At 44.2% G+C, this 21,208-nt stretch overlaps 1 protein-coding gene across 1 annotated transcript in view; it reads left to right on the forward strand.

The window, feature by feature from the left end:
* The first annotated feature begins 51 nt into the window (after positions 1 to 51).
* The window catches only part of fig4a (FIG4 phosphoinositide 5-phosphatase a), a 131,115-nt gene continuing 109,958 nt past the window's right edge, over positions 52 to 21,208 (forward strand). Inside the window, exons 1-6 of the mRNA XM_065026287.1 lie at positions 52 to 232; positions 648 to 784; positions 4,817 to 4,915; positions 8,810 to 8,933; positions 19,719 to 19,875; positions 20,424 to 20,474. Coding sequence (XP_064882359.1) covers positions 722 to 784; positions 4,817 to 4,915; positions 8,810 to 8,933; positions 19,719 to 19,875; positions 20,424 to 20,474 — 494 coding nt within the window. The 5' untranslated portion in view covers positions 52 to 232; positions 648 to 721. The remainder of the gene's footprint in view (positions 233 to 647; positions 785 to 4,816; positions 4,916 to 8,809; positions 8,934 to 19,718; positions 19,876 to 20,423; positions 20,475 to 21,208) is intronic.

Below are 21,208 nucleotides of genomic sequence, written 5' to 3' on the forward strand. Positions count from 1 at the left end.
ACTTTTAAATCGCTTTATATCGCGTCCTTTTTGACCGTGTGAGGACCCGTCTCAGCGGAAGTTTGTGACAGTCACCTGATCGAAACAAACGCATGATCAGGGAGGTGCATTGCAAATTAGTTTGCTTTTCTGTATTTGGCACTGCTGTCAAATTGGGTTTTTGATTAAGCATGGTTTGAAACAACATCTTAAGGAGCAGTTTAACATGCCTCGTATCAGCTAACGACATTTGGTGAGTCATATGGTAGCGATATGTTGTCAAACAAGCCAACATTGGGTGCAATCATTACGCCGATTCTGTTGAAAAACGTTTCACAGAAAACCGTTTCCTCCAAACGAAAAACGCAAGCGAGAGTTTCTATTGGACAAATTCAGGTCGTTCCCTCCCCGTTATGTTCCGTTTGCTTTATTTGCTTTCGTTTGGTTCTAAAACTGGTAACGGTTTCCTTAATGAATACACCCATGCTCGCCATGGTTTGGCACTATCTTACTGACGGTGACAATGTCAGCTAGCTACAATGTTTCCACTTTATAGCAGTCATCTTTAATGCAACAGATGTATTGCTTGTTTATAACTTTGTAACGTATTCTGTTTGTCAATTGACTTGAAGTTGACATCCTCGAATCTCTCTAATATCCTTCCCCAGTGTGAACTCCACAAAAAGCAGCTGACAGTCTCGTCCATCGAGTCTGTGAAGTTGGTCTTCGTCAAATCTTCACCATGCCTCTGTCAGCAGCCGTCATCAGTGGAGTGCAGAAGTTGGTTCTGTACGAAACTAGAGCCGTACGTTTCACAGTATTTCCCCTAGACTTGATGAATGCATTATTCTCTCAAACATGGGCTGGAGGAAGCCTTCCATACGTTTTGCTCATAATGCATAGCTTATTTATTAACACATGAAGTATATGGTTGGTATGTCCATATTACACTGTCTTAACTGTCATTTATAAACTATTACAAGGTGTTGGATATTTAGTCACGATTGCATTCAATATCTCAAATGGGAGACAATATTTTTAGCAGACCATTTGCCCATTGTCTTATGTTATGACCTATTGTTTACAGTACATTAACACTAGATGGCAGTATAGGCACTGATATAACGCAGTTTCTCTGGACCCCGCAATGGCGAAGTTCGAGTACCGATTGCTGTCCCTGGTGCTGAAATAGCGACATGTCTGTGTGTGTGCATGCCTATCGATTCGATGATAGGCTTTCTGTGGTGCCAGGTCTTAGCTTTGCTTTAAATAATGGATACATGTTCATTGGTATGCTTCTTTGCCCGCAGTTTTCTTATGTTAAGCCTAACATTTCACGAAGCTATACACCATGTCGCAATGCTGCCATTTTTAAAATGCTGACTGGTGGCAATGATGTAATTAAAGTTGGAAATTCAAACATTGCAGATTGAATAATAAATGTTCGATGCAACAGCATACTTGTTATATATATGCATAGGCTACCTGAACCTGCATGACATGAGCCATCCTCATGCTCTCTCCCAGCTTCGATAGAAAGTTATTGTGCATAAAACCAGTCCTTTAATGCCAAATAAGTCCGCCCACCCACCCTCAAAACAATAGCTTACTTGTGGTTGTTTCATTATGCAGTGTACGATCTATAGCTATATACTGTATCTAGCTGCTATTAAGAAACTTTAAATTTCATTTTATTACACAGAAAATAAAGGGGAAACGTAGTTGGTTTGAGGATAAATTCAGCCACAATTTTTTTGTTGAACTCAGTGGGTTGTGTGCGGCTAATAGCCTACCCAAATGGGCTGCTATATTCAAGGTAAATTAAATCAAATTAGATCCAAATTGAGAGACTTCCCTGGTCTCATGAAGTCCTCTTTTTTTTGTGCAAATGTTTTCACCATGGCCTGTATGTCCAGGTTGCAGGACTGACTGTTTTCTATACTGAGTATTGCCAACCCAGAGTCTTTCCTGACACATTGTGCATTATTTGTCCATGGAGCTGCACACAATTTAAATTGAGTCTTGAATGATGCATGCCAAGATATACCAGAGATAAGGGACTGTTGATATTACAACCATACAACTCCAATGCCGGTTCACCAGTATGAACGAAATTGAAAACATCTTTGTTTTTGTTCAAGTCCTCAAGAACTGTTGTCTGCTAAATATTATAATCTGATTATAATCTGGCAGCAATTAAGGTGAATGATAAACTCAATTAAAGATTTTACAGAACTGCTGTATTTGAAGCACAACCCTGTAGCTACCATCCCTGTAGCTCTCGTGTCTACAGAGAGATCGTTTTCTAAACAACAAAAATCATAAAGGACTACCTAAGAAACATTAGGCTCTCTGTCTGATATGTCCTTATGAACACACTCATTGCACTGGCGCCGTCGTAGCCTTAACTACGGCATTTGTTCACTGAAGTACTAATTACTTTTTAGAGGGTTACTGTCAACTATTTTATAAAAAAATAAAATAGACTTCAATGACTGGTGCATGGGGCCCCAGAGCTCGTGGGCCCCCCTGCCTTGTGGGGGCTGCGGTGGTGTCTGGAATGCCAGTATGGGTAGGAGTATGTTGTAACATCTAAACATACAGTGGGGCAAAAAAGTATTTAGTCAGCCACCAATTGTGCAAGTTCTCCCACTTAAAAAGATGAGAGAGGCCTGTAATTTTCATCACAGGTACACTTCAACTATGACAGACAAAATGAGAAAAAAAATCCAGAAAATCACATTGTAGGATTTTTAATGAATTTATTTGCAAATTATGGTGGAAAATAAGTATTTGGTCACCTACAAACAAGCAAGATTTCTGGCTCTCACAGACCTGTAACTTCTTCTTTAAGAGGGTCCTCTGTCCTCCACTCGTTACCTGTATTAATGGCACATGTTTGAACGTGTTATCAGTATAAAAGACACCTGTCCACAACCTCAAACAGTCACACTCCATACTCCACTATGGCCAAGACCAAAGAGCTGTCAAAGGACACCAGAAACAAAATTGTAGACCTGCACCAGTCTGGGAAGACTGAATCTACAATAGGTAAGTAGCTTGGTTTGAAGAAATCAACTGTGGGAGCAATTATTAGGAAATGGAAGACATACAAGACCACTGATAATCTCCCTCGATCTGGGGCTCCACGCAAGATCTCACCCCGTGGGGTCAAAATTATCACAAGAACGGTGAGCAAAAATCCCAGAACCACACGGGGGGACCTAGTGAATGATCTGCAGAGAGCTGGGACCAAAGTAACAAAGCCTACTATCAGTAACACACTACGCCGCCAGGGATTCAAATCCTGCAGTGCCAGATGTGTCCCCCTGCTAAAGCCAGTACATGTCCAGGCCCATCTGAAGTTTGCTAGAGAGCATTTGGATGATCCAGAAGAAGATTGGGAGAATGTCATATGGTCAGATGAAACCAAAATATAACTTTTTGGTAAAAACTCAACTCGTCGTGTTGGAGGACAAATAATGCTGAGTTGCATCCAAAGAACACCATACCTACTGTGAAGCATGGGGGTGGAAACATCATGCTTTGGGGCTGTTTTTCTGCAAAGGGACCAGGACGACTGATCCGTGTAAAGGAAAGAATGAATGGGGCCATGTATCGTGAGATTTTGAGTGAAAACCTCCTTCCATCAGCAAGGGCATTGAAGATGAAACATGGCTGGGTCTTTGAGCATGACAATGATTCCAAACACACCGCCCGGGCAATGAAGGAGTGGCTTCGTAAGAAGCATTTCAAGGTCCTGGAGTGGCCTAGCCAGTCTCCAGATCTCAACCCCATAGAAAATCTTTGGAGGGAGTTGAAAGTCCGTGTTGCCCAGCAACAGCCCCAAAACATCACTGCTCCAGGGGAGATCTGCATGGAGGAATGGGCCAAAATACCAGCAACAGTGTGTGGAAACCTTGTGAAGACTTACAGAAAACGTTTGACCTCTGTCATTGCCAACAAAGGGTATATAACAAAGTATTGAGAAACTTTTGTTATTGAACAAATACTTATTTTCCACCATAATTTGCAAATAAATTCATAAAAAATCCTACAATGTGATTTTCTGGATTTTTTTTCTCATTTTGTCTGTCATAGTTGAAGTGTACCTGTGATGAAAATTACAGGCCTCTCTCATCTTTTTAGGTGGGAGAACTTGTACAATTGGTGGCTGACTAAATACTTTTTTGCCCCACTGTATACCTTTTTACAACACAAAGTTACTTGCAGCTGCATTCAGAAGACGGACAGAGATGGGTCCTCATACTAAAATAACTGATAATCTGATCATCAACTTGATTTGATGCATCAGAAGTGTTAATGCTGGGCTGGAACAAAAGCGGGCAAACGCTATGGGTCTCAGCAGGACGGCCTAGGATTGAGTAACACGTTTTGTGAAGAGCCAGCATTGACTACGTTGTAAGAGTTTCAGGTCAGCCCTGCCCCTTTCATTGGCTCACTCGTGTTCAGACATGAGCAACACAGAGGTGTAGATGATAGGTAGAACAGGACAGAATTAACTCAGTTCCAGACTGTACTATCAACGTGTTCATACTGGACGTCCCCACATCAAATCTCACACCAATATAGAAACACATAAGGGTCGGAAGAAAGAGACTCATGTAGCATCTTAATTGTGTTAGTGAGAAAAGTCCTGCATGAAAAAGAAAAGCATGTCTTGTATTAAACACTGTTTTAAATTGTACTTTTCTCTCATCTTCTATCGACCAAAGCACTGCTTTCATCCCACTGTTGAGTGAGGCTCGATGTTTCATCCATGATGTACTTTATTGTGTGATGTAATCACACACTTTCATGTGTTCTTTGATTACAGAGGTATTTCCTTGTGGGGAGCAATCACGCCCAAACCAAACACCGTGTTCTGAAAATCGACCGCACTGAGCCCAAGGACCTGGCGATTATTGATGATAAGGTGAGTTGCTGCACGTCAAACCACTGCTTTAGAGTAGCAGCGACCGTTGCCCTTGTTGTACAGCACCCCTCAGGGAAAATTGTACAATCAGTCACCTGGTCCTAAGTGTGTATGGGTGACAGATTTGGCTCATGAAGGTTTAAGAGACTACTACATTATCACTCATCCCCTGCAGTCAGTCATTACCACGGTGTATGAGAGTGGAGGACATTTGTTTGTTCTCATCATCAGAATGATAAGGATTCTAATTGGTTTGTTATTATTGTACATAGTGTCCACTGGTGAGCTCTCTTTCCATCCATCATCATCCTCCCATTCGTTCCTGTAGATCAGGGGTTCCCAAACTTCTCTCTGGGCCCCCTCCCAGGATTGGGGAACAACCCGTGCCCTTTCTATTTCTGTGGGTACAAGCACTGTACATGACACAAACTGTTCACACCCCTCTTGTTGGTGGAGAGAATTCTGCAGATTTAAAGCTTATTTCCTGTAATTCTATTCATTTTGTCATGGGGTGCAAAGAACATTTAGCAGTTTTAAAGCTAATTGTCTTGCAATTTTATACATTTGCCTAATGTGTATTCATGTGATACTGGAGTGACAATGAAAATGACAAAAATGGCAAACATTAAAAAATATAAATAAATGATGAGCATGGCCTTATTTCTATTACAGCATATTGGCTGACTGTCATTCATATTCCTTTCACCCAGCTCAATGTAACAGCGATAGGTTTAGACTACTACATGATACTCAAATTTTCACTATACCCATCATGAGGTTGCTACAACCTAGCATATGAATAAAAGTTTACAACGTAGATGCACACAGGTTGAGAGAATTTTGAGCTGTCAAGGTGACAGACAGTGACACAAAATACCACCTTGCAGACTCTTGCCTGCATCTAGCTGATCTAGGGTGTAATCATCAGTCCAAAAGTTTCTATTGGACAAATTCAAAGTATATTTATCTCCGTTCCCTTTAAGAAACGTTTTTCAACAGAATCGGCGCAATGAATACACACCCCTGATCACACGCAAGTACAGTTCACTTTCATACCAGACACATACATCCAGCTCAGAAAGTATTCAAACTTTTCCACATTTTGTTTTACATTACAGCCTTATTCTAAAATGTATACAATAAATGTTTTCCTCATCAATCTACACATAATACCCCATAATGACAAAGCAAAAATAGGTTTTTAGAAATGTTAGCAAAAATAAAAAACAGAAATACCTTATTTACATAAGACCCTTTGCTATGAAACAAGCGCATCCTGTTTCTATTGATAATCATTGAGATATTTCTACAACTTGATTAAACCCAAGGCAGTGGTCGAGGGAAATTGTCCGTAGAGCTCTGAGACAGGATTGTGTTGAGGCACAGATCTGGGGGAAGGGTGGCAAAAAATGTCTGCAGCATTGAAGCTCCCCAAGAACACCGTGGCCTCCATCATTCTTAAATGGAAATAGTTTGGAACCACTAAGATAAGACTCTTCCAAGAGCTGGCCGCCCGGCTAAACTGAGGAATCGGGGGAGAAGGGCCTTGGTCAGGGAGGTCACTCTGCCACAGCTCCAGAGTTCCTCTGTGGAGAGGGGAGAACCTTCCAGAAGGACAACCATCTCTGCAGCAATCCACCAATCAGGCCTTTATGGTAGAGTGGCCAGATGGAAGCCACTCCTCAGTCAAAGGCACATGACAGCCTGCTTGGAGTTTGACAAAAGGAGAATCAAGATTCTCTGGTCTGATGAAACCAAGATGGAATTCTTTGGCCTGAATGCCAAGCCTCGCATCTGGAGGAAACCTGGCACCATCCCTACAGTGAAGCATGGTGGTGGCAGCATCATGCTGTGGGGATGTTTCTCAGCGGCAGGGACTGGGAGACTAGTCAGGATCGAGACAAAGATGAACGGCGCAAAGTACAGAGAGATCCTTGATGACAACCTGCACCAGAGCGCTCAGGACCTCAGACTGGAGAGAAGGTTCACCTTCCAACAGGACAATGACCCTAAGCACACAGCCAAGACAACGCAGGAGTGGCTTTAAGTGGCTTTAAATGGCCTAAAGTGGCTCAGCCAGAGACCGGACTTGAACCAGATCGAACATCTCTGTAGACCTGAAAATAGCTGTACAGTGACGCTCCCCATCCAACCTGACAGAGCTTGAGAAGATCTGCAGAGAAGAATGGGAGAAACTCCCCAAATACAGGTGTGCCAAGCGTCATACCCAAGAAGACTCGAGGCTGTAATCGCTGCCAAAGGTGCTTCAACAAAGTTCTGAGTAAAGGGTCTGAATACTTATGTAAATGTGATATTTAATCATTTTTTTAAAGATTGATGAGGGCTCCCGAGTGGCGCTGTGGTTTAAGCACAGCATCTCAGTGCTAGAGCCGTCACTACAGACCCTGGTTTGATTCCAGGCTGTATCACAACCGGCCGTGATTGGAAGTCCCATAGGGCGGCGCACAATTGGCCCAGCATTGTTATGGTTTGGCCGGGGCAGGCCATCATTGTAAATAGAATTTATTCTTAACTGACTTGCCAAGATAAATAACATTTTGAAAAATAAACAATTTAATCTATTTTAGAATAAGGCTGTGAAGTAACAAAATGTGGAAAAGTCAAGGGGTCTGAATACTTACCAAATGTACTATATATATAATTGCTTCTCAAATCTATCTACGCACTCTCTCCTCCTCTCACCTCTTCGCTTGTGGACCAGTGCATAACACATCAGCTGTCTTTGAAAAAACCTTTCCAAGTCAAACCTTCATATGACTGCTAACCGCTTTACACAGCCTACATTGTTGTCATGTCGTGCTAGAACTAAGTTGTTAATAAACCCACTACAATCATGCAGTATAGTGAAGTCAGCAGAAATCAGTTTAGTAGTTACACTGGCGGGCCTCGTTGGCAATAAATTAGTAAAACCAAAAGCTTACCTTGACTTGGAAGAGTTCCAGTATTGGATAGCCATAGCCAGCTAGTTAACATAGCATCCCTCTCTGTTTGAGTCGGGTGTTTGAGTAGGCTAAACTAGCTATCTGCAATTTGACTATACTACAAAATATATCTTGCTCTCTCTCTTGCTTTTCCTTAATTTTGGAAGAAATTATTTTTTCCCCCAAACTGTTCAAATATTGTCTTTCTCTCTTTTTGAGTCAACTACTTGCCACATGTTATGTACTGCAGTGCTAGCGAGCTTCAGCTTATACTATCAGTACAAAATTCATTCTCTGATCCTTTGATTGGGTGGACAACATTTCAGTTCATGCTGCAAGAGCTCTGATAGGTTGGAGGACGTCCTCTGGAAGTTGTCATAATTATTGTGTAAGTCTATAGAAGGAGGTGAGAACCATGAGCCTCCTAGGTTTTGTCAATGTACCAAGAGGAGGACAGAAGCTAGCTGTCCTCCAACTACACCATGGTACTACCCTGCTGCTGAGGCTATTGTAGACCTTCTTTGAAAAACAGTGTGTTCTAATACTTTTTTTGGTGATGTGAATATAGTTAGTGTAGTTTTATCTAAAAAGGATAACTTATTTTTAAATGTTTCACTTTATATTGTAATGAAATTCACTGTGGATGGTCCTCCCCTTCCTCCGCTGAGGAGCCTCCACTGGCACAGTATGTACGGTTCTGTTCTCTGCATAAGGAATGGTTGTACTGTCTGAGACGTTATGTTGTGATCACAGTAGAATTAATATTAAAATGTTTTTCAGTGTTCTGAAATCCTAAGGCTAGCACAGAAAAACATATTGACCAAAGCCGGGGCTTAATCCCAAGATGTCTATGGGATGTGCTGTTTCTACTGCTTGCACCTGTCTCAGCCAGAAGCTCAGTTTGAAAGAATCCAGAAGCACACTATTAACAATACGTCCCTCTTGTCCCCAGCATGTCTACAATCAGCAGGAGTTGAGGGAGCTCCTGGGACGTCTGGATCTGGGCAACCGCACCAAGATGGGCCAGAAGGGCTCCTCAGGTCTGTCCAGAGCTGTGTCAGCCTATGGCATCGTGGGTAAGATAGTCCTCCTTGGACCCTCAGTCCTCACAACTACTTCTCCTCTACCAGTTGCCATAGGAACGGCCATGAGCCTGTCGGCATGTCTTGTCTTGTGAGTACTGCACATGAGGGTTTTGCCTGAGATGTGTAGGCTAGTAGGACTGTGGTAAGGAGAGTTGATCCTGAAGCAGTCATTAAGGGCAGAAAGTGTGTTTTCTGTCCCTGTGTTGCTGTGGAAACCAGCCTTTGGAGGGTTCAGAGATATTATAAAGTTAGTGCTCCTAGCAGGCTCTTTAAAAAATTTTTTTTTACAAGAAGGGATCCTGAGAGGGGAGCGTCACACAGCCTTATTATCCTTCTGTTGTTTCTGTACACGCGCACACAAGCCCATTTACTTGGAGGCTGAGTCAGATGACATTCAGTAGTTTGACCAGACAATGTTGTGACGCTTTAATCATGGTGCCTTGTTCCAACCATTTCCGGGCCAGCGTGTTTGTAGAATTGTACCAACAGGTAATAGGTCTGACAGTAGTGTGAATGCCATTCATCCCCCATCAGCCCTGATCTACATACAGTAATGGGGAGAACAACAAACAGATGTGCGTAAGCAAGGGCACACAGGTATACACATACAGTGCCTTCAGAAAGTAGTCAGACCCCTTGACTTTTTCCACATTTTGTTAGGTTGCAGCCTTATTCAAACTACACACAATAACCCATAATGACAAAGCAGAAACTGTTTTTAGACATTTTTGCTAATTTATTAAAAATAAAGAACTGCAATATCACATTTACATAAGTATTCAGACTCTTTACTCAGAACTTTGTTGAAGCACTTTTGGCAGTAATTAAAGCCTTGAGTCTTCTTGGGTATGATGCCACAAGCTTGACACATGTGTAATTGGTGAGTTTCTCCCATTCTTCTCTGCAGATCCTCTCAAGCTCTGTCAGATTGGATGGGGAGTGTGGCTGCCCAGCTATTTTCAGGTCTCTCCAGAGATATTCGATTGGGTTCAGGTTCAGACTCTAGCTGGGCCATTCAAGGACATTCAGAGACTTGTCCCGAAGCCACTCCTGCGTTGTCTTGGCTGTGTGCTTAGGGTCGTTGTCCTGTTGGAAGGTGAACCTTCTCTCCAGTCGGAGGTCCTCAGTGCTCTGGAGCAAGTTTTCATCATGGATCTCTCTGTATTTTGCTCCATTCATCTTTCCCTCGATCCTGACTGGTCTATCAGTCCCTGCCACTGAGAAACATCCCCACAGCATAATGCTGCCACCACCATTTAAAAAAAAAACAAAAAAAATCACATTTATTTAACCAGGTAGGCTAGTTGAGAACAAGTTCTCTTTTGCAACTGCGACCTGGCCAAGATAAAGCATAGCAGTGTGAACAGACAACACAGAGTTACACATGGAGTAAACAATTAACAAGTCAATAACACAGTAGAAAAAAAGAGAGTCTATATACATTGTGTGCAAAAGGCATGAGGAGGTAGGCGAATAATTACAATTTTGCAGATTAACACTGGAGTGATAGATGGTCATGTACAGGTAGAGATATTGGTGTGCAAAAGAGCAGAAAAGTAAATAAATAAAAACAGTATGGGGATGAGGTAGGTAAAAATGGGTGGGCTATTTACCGATAGACTATGTACAGCTGCAGCGATCGGTTAGCTGCTCAGATAGCAGATGTTTGAAGTTGGTGAGGGAGATAAAAGTCTCCAACTTCACCAATTTTTGCAATTGAGGATCTCATCTCGATACCTAATGGCAGTCAGGCTACCTCTGGCGAGCACATGGAGGGCTGTGCGGCCCCCCAAAGAAATGCCACCCCACACCATGACTGACCCACCGCCAAACCGGTCATGCTGGAGGATGTTGCAGGCAGCAGAACGTTCTCCATGGCGTCTCCAGACTGTCACGTCTGTCACATGTGCTCAGTGTGAACCTGGTAATATATATATATATATATATACATACACAGTTGAAGTCGGAAGGTTACATACACTTAGGTTGGAGTCATTTAAAACTTGTTTTTCAACCGCTCCACACATTTCTTGTTAACAAACTATAGTATTGGCAAGTCGGTTAGGACATCTACTTTGTGCATGACACAAGTAATTTTTTCAACAATTGTTTACAGACAGAGTATTTCACTTATAATTCACTGTATCACCATTCTAGTGGGTCAGAAGTTTACATACACTAAGTTGACTGTGCCTTTAAACAGCTTGGAAAATTCCAGAAAATGATGTCATGGCTTTAGAAGCTTCTGATAGTCTAATTGACATAATTTGAGTCAATTGGAGGTGTACCTGTGGATGTATTTCAAGGCCTACCTTCAAACTCAGTGCCTCTTTGCTTGACATCATGAGACAATCAAAAGAAATCAGCCAAGACCTCAGAAAAACAATGGTAGATTGTTGGTTCCTTGGGAGCAATTTCCAAATGCCTGAAGGTACCACGTTCATCTGTACAAACAATAGTACGCAAGTATAAACACCATGGGACCACGCAGCCGTCATACCCATCAGGAAGAAGATGCGTTCTGTCTCCTAGAGATGAACGTACTTTGGTGCGAAAAGTGCAAATCAATCCCAGAACAACAGCAAAGGACCTTGTGAAGATGCTGGAGGAAACAGGTACAAAAGTATCTATATCCACAGTTAACAAGTTCTATATCGACATAACCTGAAAGGCCGCTCAGCAAGGAAGAAGCCACTGCTCCAAAACCGCCATAAACATGCCAGACTACGGTTTGCAACTGCACATACTCTACTCAGACTGCATCCAGTTTGCTATCACAGTGCAATCCGTTTTATTACCAAATTTACATTTACATTTAAGTCATTTAGCAGACGCTCTTATCCAGAGCGACTTACAAATTGGTGCATTCACCTTATGACATCCAGTGGAACAGCCACTTTACAATAGTGCATCTAAATCTTTTAAGGGGGGGTGAGAAGGATTACTTTATCCTATCCTAGGTATTCCTTAAAGAGGTGGGGTTTCAGGTGTCTCCGGAAGGTGGTGATTGACTCCGCTGTCCTGGCATCGTGAGGGAGTTTGTTCCACCATTGGGGGGCCAGAGCAGCGAACAGTTTTGACTGGGCTGAGCGGGAACTGTACTTCCTCAGTGGTAGGGAGGCGAGCAGGCCAGAGGTGGATGAACGCAGTGCCCTTGTTTGGGTGTAGGGCCTGATCAGAGCCTGGAGGTACTGAGGTGCCGTTCCCTCACAGCTCCGTAGGCAAGCACCATGGTCTTGTAGCGGATGCGAGCTTCAACTGGAAGCCAGTGGAGAGAGCGGAGGAGCGGGGTGACGTGAGAGAACTTGGGAAGGTTGAACACCAGACAGGCTGCGGCGTTCTGGATGAGTTGTAGGGGTTTAATGGCACAGGCAGGGAGCCCAGCCAACAGCGAGTTGCAGTAATCCAGACGGGAGATGACAAGTGCCTGGATTAGGACCTGCGCCGCTTCCTGTGTGAGGCAGGGTCGTACTCTGCGGATGTTGTAGAGCATGAACCTACAGGAACGGGCCACCGCCTTGATGTTAGTTGAGAACGACAGGGTGTTGTCCAGGATCACGCCAAGGTTCTTAGCGCTCTGGGAGGAGGACACAATGGAGTTGTCAACCGTGATGGCGAGATCATGGAACGGGCAGTCCTTCCCGGGAGGAAGAGCAGCTCCGTCTTGCCGAGGTTCAGCTTGAGGTGGTGATCCGTCATCCACACTGATATGTCTGCCAGACATGCAGAGATGCGATTCGCCACCTGGTCATCAGAAGGGGAAAGGAGAAGATTAATTGTGTGTCGTCTGCATAGCAATGATAGGAGAGACCATGTGAGGTTATGACAGAGCCAAGTGACTTGGTGTATAGCGAGAATAGGAGAGGGCCTAGAACAGAGCCCTGGGGGACACCAGTGGTGAGAGCACGTGGTGAGGAGACAGATTCTCGCCACTCCACCTGGTAGGAGCGACCTGTCAGGTAGGACGCAATCCAAGCGTGGGCCGCGCCGGAGATGCCCAACTCGGAGAGGGTGGAGAGGAGGATCTGATGGTTCACGGTATCGAAGGCAGCCGATAGGTCTAGAAGGATGAGAGCAGAGGAGAGAGAGTTAGCTTTAGCAGTGCGGAGCGCCTCCGTGATACAGAGAAGAGCAGTCTCAGTTGAATGACTAGTCTTGAAACCTGACTGATTTGGATCAAGAAGGTCATTCTGAGAGAGATAGCGGGAGAGCTGGCCAAGGACGGCACGTTCAAGAGTTTTGGAGAGAAAAGAAAGAAGGGATACTGGTCTGTAGTTGTTGACATCGGAGGGATCGAGTGTAGGTTTTTTCAGAAGGGGTGCAACTCTCGCTCTCTTGAAGACGGAAGGGACGTAGCCAGCGGTCAGGGATGAGTTGATGAGCGAGGTGAGGTAAGGGAGAAGGTCTCCGGAAATGGTCTGGAGAAGAGAGGAGGGGATAGGGTCAAGCGGGCAGGTTGTTGGGCGGCCGGCCGTCACAAGACGCGAGATTTCATCTGGAGAGAGAGGGGAGAAAGAGGTCAGAGCACAGGGTAGGGCAGTGTGAGCAGAACCAGCGGTGTCGTTTGACTTAGCAAACGAGGATCGGATGTCGTCGACCTTCTTTTCAAAATGGTTGACGAATTCATCTGCAGAGAGGGAGGAGGGGGAGGGGAGGAGCATTCAGGAGGGAGGAGAAGGTGGCAAAGAGCTTCCTAGGGTTAGAGGCAGATGCTTGGAATTTAGAGTGGTAGAAAGTGGCTTTAGCAGCAGAGACAGAGGAGGAAAATGTAGAGAGGAGGGAGTGAAAGGATGCCAGGTCCGCAGGGGGAGGCGAGTTTTCCTCCATTTCTGCTCGGCTGCCCGGAGCCCTGTTCTGTGAGCTCGCAATGAGTCGTCGAGCCACGGAGCGGGAGGGGAGGACCGAGCCGGCCTGGAGGATAGGGGACATAGAGAGTCAAAGGATGCAGAAAGGGAGGAGAGGAGGGTTGAGGAGGCAGAATCAGGAGATAGGTTGGAGAAGGTTTGAGCAGAGGGAAGAGATGATAGGATGGAAGAGGAGAGAGTAGCGGGGGAGAGAGAGCGAAGGTTGGGACGGCGCGATACCATCCGAGTAGGGGCAGTGTGGGAAGTGTTGGATGAGAGCGAGAGGGAAAAGGATACAAGGTAGTGGTCGGAGACTTGGAGGGGAGTTGCAATGAGGTTAGTGGAAGAACAGCATCTAGTAAAGATGAGGTCGAGCGTATTGCCTGCCTTGTGAGTAGGGGGGAAGGTGAGAGGGTGAGGTCAAAAGAGGAGAGGAGTGGAAAGAAGGAGGCAGAGAGGAATGAGTCAAAGGTAGACGTGGGGAGGTTAAAGTCGCCCAGAACTGTGAGAGGTGAGCCGTCCTCAGGAAAGGAGCTTATCAAGGCATCAAGCTCATTGATGAACTCTCCGAGGGAACCTGGAGGGCGATAAATGATAAGGATGTTAAGCTTGAAAGGGCTGGTAACTGTGACAGCATGGAATTCAAAGGAGGCGATAGACAGATGGGTAAGGGGAGAAAGAGAGAATGACCACTTGGGAGAGATGAGGATCCGGTGCCACCACCCCGCTGACCAGAAGCTCTCGGGGTGTGCGAGAACACGTGGGCGGACGAAGAGAGAGCAGTAGGAGTAGCGGTGTTATCTGTGGTGATCCATGTTTCCGTCAGTGCCAAGAAGTCGAGGGACTGGAGGGAGGCATAGGCTGAGATGAACTCTGCCTTGTTGGCCGCAGATCGGCAGTTCTAGAGGCTACCGGAGACCTGGAACTCCACGTGGGTCGTGCGCGCTGGGACCACCAGATTAGGGTGGTCGCGGCCACGCGGTGTGGAGAGTTTGTATGGTCTGTGCAGAGAGGAGAGAACAGGGATAGACAGACACATAGTTGACAGGCTACAGAAGAGGCTACGCTAATGCAAAGAAGATTGGAATGACAAGTGGACTACACGTCTCGAATGTTCAGAAAGTTAAGCTTACGTAGCAAGAATCTTATTGACTAAAATGATTAAAATGATACAGTACTGCTGAAGTAGGCTAGCTGGCAGTGGCTGCGTTGTTGACTTTGTAGGCTAGCTGGCAGTGGCTGCGTTGTTGACACTACACTAATCAAGTCGTTCCGTTGAGTGTGATAGTTTCTACAGTGCTGCTATTCGGGGGCTAGCTGGCTAGCTAGCAGTGTTGATTACGTTACGTTGCGTTAAGAGAACGACAATAGCTGGCTAGCTAACCTAGAAAATCGCTCTAGACTACACAATTATCTTTGATACAAAGACGCTAGAAGCTATGTAGCTAGCTACGATCAAACAAATCAAACCGTTGTACTGTAATGAAATGAAATGAAAATGTGATACTACCTGTGGAGCGAAGCGGAATGCGACCAGGTTGTTGAGTGCGGAAGTTCTATTCGGTAGACGTTGGCTAGCTGTTGGCTAGCTAGCAGTGTCTCCTACGTTAAGGACGACAAATAGCTGGCTAGCTAACCTCGGTAAATTAAGATAGTCACTCTAAAACTACACACTCTAAACTACACAATTATCTTGGATACGAAGACAGCAAAGACAACTATGTAGCTAGCTAACACTACACTAATCAAGTCGTTCAGTTGAGTGTAATAGTTTCTACAGTGCTGCTATTCGGTAGACGGTGGACGTTTGCTAGCTGGCTAGCTGCTGGGCAGATAGCAGTGTAGACTACGTTAGGACAACGAAATACGATAATTACGCAATTATCTTTGATACAATGATGGCTATGTAGCTAGCTAAGAAGAAATTGCTAAGATTAGACAAATCAAACCGTTGTACTATAATGAAATGTAATGAAATGTAATGAAAAGTTATACTACCTGCGGACCGAAGTGCGGATGCGACTGCTCGCTCCAACCCTGAAGTACTTCTCAAATCACCTTATACCACCCACCACTGCGACCTGTATGCTCTAGTCGGCTGGCCCTTGCTACATATTCGTCGCCAGACCCACTGGCTCCAGGTCATCTATAAGTAAAGCTCCGCCTTATCTCAGCTCACTGGTCATGATAACAACACCCACCCGTAGCACACGTTCCAGCAGGTATATCTCACTGATCATCTCCAAAGCCAACACCTCATTTGGCCGCCTTTCCTTCCAGTTCTCTGCTGCCAGTGACTGGAACAAATTGCAAGAATTGCTGAAGCTGGAGACTTATATTTCCCTCACTAACTTTAAACATCAGCTATCTGAGCAGCTAACCGCTCGCTGCAGCTGTACATAGTCCATCTGTAAATAGCCCACCCAATCTACCTACCTCATCCCCATACTGGTTTTCTTTACTTTTCTGTTCTTTTGCACACCAGTATATCTACTACACCAGTATCTCTACTTGCACCTCATCATCTGCTCATTTATCACTCCAGTGTTAATCTGCTAAATTGTAATTCTTCGCTACTATGGCCTATTTATTGCCTACCTCCTCATGCCTTTTGCACACTGTATATAGACTTTCTTTTTTTCCCTACTGTGTCATTGACTTTTTTATTGCGTTATTGGCTTGTTTAGTGTTTACTCCATGTGTAACTCTTTGTTGTTGTCTGTGTCACACTGCTTTGCTTTATCTTGGCCATGTCGCTACCTGGTTAAATAAAGTTGAAATAAAATAAAAACATGGGGACAAAGATTGTACTTTTTGTAGAAATGTCCTCTGGTCTGATGAAACAAAAATAGAACTGTTTGGCCATAATGACCATCCTCATGTTTGGAGGAAAAAGGGGGAGGCTCTCAAGCCGAAGAACACTATCCCAACCGTGAAGAACTGGGGTGGCAGCATCATGTTGTGGGTTGCTTTGCTGCAGTATGGACTGGTGCACTTCACAAAATAGATGGCATCATGAGGACAGAAAATTATGTGGATGTATTGAAGCAACATCTCAAGACATCAGTCAGGAAGTTACATTTTGATCGCTAATGGGTCTTCCAAATGGACAATGACCTCAAGCATACTTCCAAAGTTGTGGCAAATTGGCTTAAGGACAACAAAGTTAAGGCATTGGGGTGGCCATCACAAAGCCCTGACCTCAATCCTACACCAGCTCTGTCAGGAGGAATGGGCCAAAATTCACCCAACTTTTTTGTGGAAAGCTTGTGGAAGGCTACTGGAAACGTTGGACCCAAGTTAAACAATTTAAAGGCAATGCTACCAAATACTAATTGAGTGTATGTAAACTTCTGACCCACTGGGAATGTGATGAAAGAAATCAAATCTGAAATAAATCATTCTCTCTACTATTATTCTGACATTTCACATTCTTAAAATAAATTGATCCTAACTGACCTAAGACAGTGAATTTTTACAAGGATTAAATGTGAGGAATTGCAAAAAACTGAGTTTAAATGTTTTTGGCTAAGGTGTATGTCAACTTCTGACTTCAACTGTATGTATGTGTGTGTGTGTATATATATATATATACACACACACACACACACACACACACACACACACACACACACACACAGGTGAAGTGCATGTAAGCCAGGGTGCAGGCCACCTCTGCCCATGATACCTTATCACCTAAACTATGGATGTGACAAATGGACAATTTAATTTTTTACATTAAAACTATATGGGGGAATAGTAAAGGTACAGTTCACTACTTTTGAGAAAGAGAAAAAATATTCTGATTTTATCAGGGAGTGCTGCAGCACCCTTAACATACCTGCTTCCCACTGCTATGTCAAACAGGACTTCGCTGCTGTGGCTTGCGAAGTGGCAAGATTTAAGTATAGGCGACATGGGCAGCCAGCCACCTAAGGCTGTATCTTGTCGAGGGTGGCACGGGGCGCCCGCACAAAAAAAAATCGTAATGGTGACATTTGAGAGATCGGTTTTCTTTTTTTGTGTGTATTTTACCGTTTTTTTCTCCCCAATTTCGTGGTATCCAATTGTTTTTAGTAGCTACTATCTTGTCTCATCGCTACAACTCCCGTACGGGCTCGGGAGAGACGAAGGTTGAAAGTCATGCGTCCTCCGACACACAACCCAACCAAGCTGTACTGCTTCTTAACACAGCGCCCATCCAACCCGGAAGCCAGCCGCACCAATGTATCGGAGGAAACACCGTGCACCTGGCGATCTTGGTTAGCGTGCACTGCGCCCGGCCCGCCACAGGAGTCGCTGGTGCGCGATGAGACAAGGATTTCCCTACCGGCCAAACCCTCCCTAACCTGGACGACGCTAAAGTTTAAACATTCACACCCACAGACACCCAATCTATTTTTCTATCTGAAATTGACTATCATTGCAATTGGCTACGTAGGTAACATGGCAAGGCCTACAGAGAAACATTTCTTGGAAGTCCTTTGTATCGAGCTGGATGGTGATCTAGAACAGGGGTTCTCAAACTTTTTCACTCAGGCCCCCCCTTCTGGCACAGGTCAGGTTTTCTCCCTTGAGTACACTACCTGAGGTTGCCACTGGAGAAAACCCTTGGGTTACTTCTAGTATCCAGGTGACCCTGATTGGGCTTATTGGGATCACCTACTGGATGACTATTTAGGTTCCTCTGTGGACTGGGCCAGTTGCTCAGGTCTCCTGTTTTGTTCAGTGTTCTCGTATGCACTTGCTTTGTTGTTTTGCTATGACGACCTTAGTAAATATTCTGTATTTACCCTTACCTCTGCCTGCTGTGTTTCTCTGCGCCTGGGTCCGAGTTCGTACCAGCACTAATGTCACACCTTCCAGCATTGGACAAATAGCTCTTTAAGGTTTGCGATGACAGACATGACAAGAGGAACTGATGATGCACTACCCAATTTCTAAATGACACCTTTTGCATTCTACTATTACAACTTTCAAGAGTAAGTTGAAAGCCGTACTGAGTTCAATTTGGGAACCACTGATATAGGAAATCGCTCGCACCGACCCAGACAAAGCAGGGAAATTGAATGTCAATGTGTCACGGCAAGAAAATGGGTGGTTCTGATGGTGTAAAATGGGTAAGGGTATGATTTTGAGTTACAAAATTCCATTCTCTCACCCGCTATCCTCAAACATATATCCATATGAATGTATGTCCTATGCTGTTTCTATGGAGGTTTCTCTCATCTATCCCCAGTAGATAATTTCCTCCAGGAGGTTGCGTAACCTATGATCTCATCCCCTCCCATTAACGTAAATCGGAGTGGGGGCCCAGGAACGAGTTTGGGAAACCCTGGTCCAAGTGACATGGCGCTAGTAGTCTGTGTTTCTAGCGGTCCGTGACCTCTAAGAGGAGATCATATGAAAACAGCCTGACTAATATGATTGACAAACAATAATAAGCTCTCAGAGAACATCTATTCTGCTTTTCCGTGAAGCATTATACACATTCCAGGACTGAAAACATATTATTTTGTAATTGAAAATATATATAATTGAAAATAAAGATTTTGAAGGTGATAATGAAGGATGTAAGACAGATGAACAGACTGTGAGTGTGTTGTGGTCATGCAGCATGAAAAACAAGTGGTCTCATCTATCATGAAGACACACACACACACACACACACACACACACACACACACACACACACACACACACACACACACACACACATACATAGATAGGCACTCATTTGATTGTTGAGATGAGAATAGATATTGTACATAGATGTATGAAAATGTGTCTTGAAAAAAACATTGAGGATGGAAAGGTTCATGTTAAAAGTTTCATATGAGTTGTATAAGTTATCTGGGTGGTTTGAGGTGTCCTATAGTAATATTAAACTTATGTGTGCTGTTCATGTTTATTCATTGTCCTGGTCTTGCAGGCTTTGTCCGATTCCTTGAGGGTTATTACCTCGTGTTGATCACCAAGCGGAGGAAGATGGCCGACATTGGTGGTCACTCCATATACAAGATAGAGGATACTAACATGATCTACATCCCCAATGACTCAGTGAGGGTGACACATCCTGACGAGGCCAGGTACAGTAGGTCAACCGTTATATACCCAACATCTCACACCCCACTGGAGATTTTCTTATTTCCTTCCTCTTTCTCTCACTTGTTTCTCTCTCAGTTTACACACACAGTGTGACGGCTTCACTGACCAAGTGTGACCAGCTAAGGATCACTCAGTATATGGGTCTATATAACCTGCCGTGCACAGCAAATGCTTATGGTATTTTCTAGTTTCCCCTTTTCATTGAGATGAGAAAGTAACATGTATGATGTTATATCCTAAAGACTAGGACTGTTTCCTATGTGACCTGACAACTCCGGTGATGTGACTGTGGTGATGCGACATGAAAAACTCCTGCCACTAGTATTAGAGGTTCTGACTAGGTGGGATACAGCTACGACCAGAAGTTACTTTTTCGTAGCAGGTTAGGAGAACTTACGCAGCCACGTGGCAGGTTAGGGGAATTAGGTTAATGTTAGGAAAGGAGTTAGGGTTAGCTCAAATGCTCTCCTGAACTAACCATGCTCTCCTGGTTATGACGTGCAGGGACTGTTTATTTCTCCTCTTATAGATACGTGAGGATCTTTCAGAATGTGGACCTGTCCAGCAACTTCTACTTCAGGTAAGTAAGTGTGTGTGAGATCTTAAAAATAACCACTCCTCCGCATCTCTCTTCTGTTGATTGTCAAGTCAATGCTTTTGTTTGTCACAAGCCTTGGTGATCAGGAGGCTCAGGTGTTTGCTGCAGTATGGAACCTGTCAAACGCTATTCACAGTTCTTCACTATTTTTGCATGTTACTTTGTTGGAACCAATGTCACACAGGATGCACAGTATATCTGAGGTTATCGCTCTCTCACGTGCATACACATATACACACACACACTTTCAAGACTGGATATTTTATTACAGTGATGTTGTGAATCGGTGAGAGAGGACAGAGCCACACTCTTATGGATTTATGTATCAACATCCTCCTCATTAAAACTACACAAATAATCAGTGAGTGTACAAAACACGTTCCATGACAGACTGACCAGGTGAATCCAGGTGAAAGCTATGATCCCTTATTGAAATCCACTTCAATCGGTGTAGATGAAGGGGAGGAGACGGGTTAATAAAGAAGGATTTTTAAGCCTTGAGACAATTAAGACATGGATTGTGTATGTGCGCTATTCAGAGGGTGAATGGAGAAGACAAAATATTTAAGTGCTTTTTGAACAGAGTTTGCCAGGCGCACCGATTTGAGTGTGTCAAGTACTGCAATGCTGCTGGGTTTTTCACACTCAACAGTTTCCTGTGTGTGTTAAGAATGGTCCACCCATCCAAAGGACATCCAGACAACTTGACCCAACTG

The sequence above is a fragment of the Oncorhynchus nerka genome, linkage group LG13 (assembly GCF_034236695.1).
Source record: "Oncorhynchus nerka isolate Pitt River linkage group LG13, Oner_Uvic_2.0, whole genome shotgun sequence".
Lineage (NCBI taxonomy): Eukaryota > Metazoa > Chordata > Actinopteri > Salmoniformes > Salmonidae > Oncorhynchus > Oncorhynchus nerka.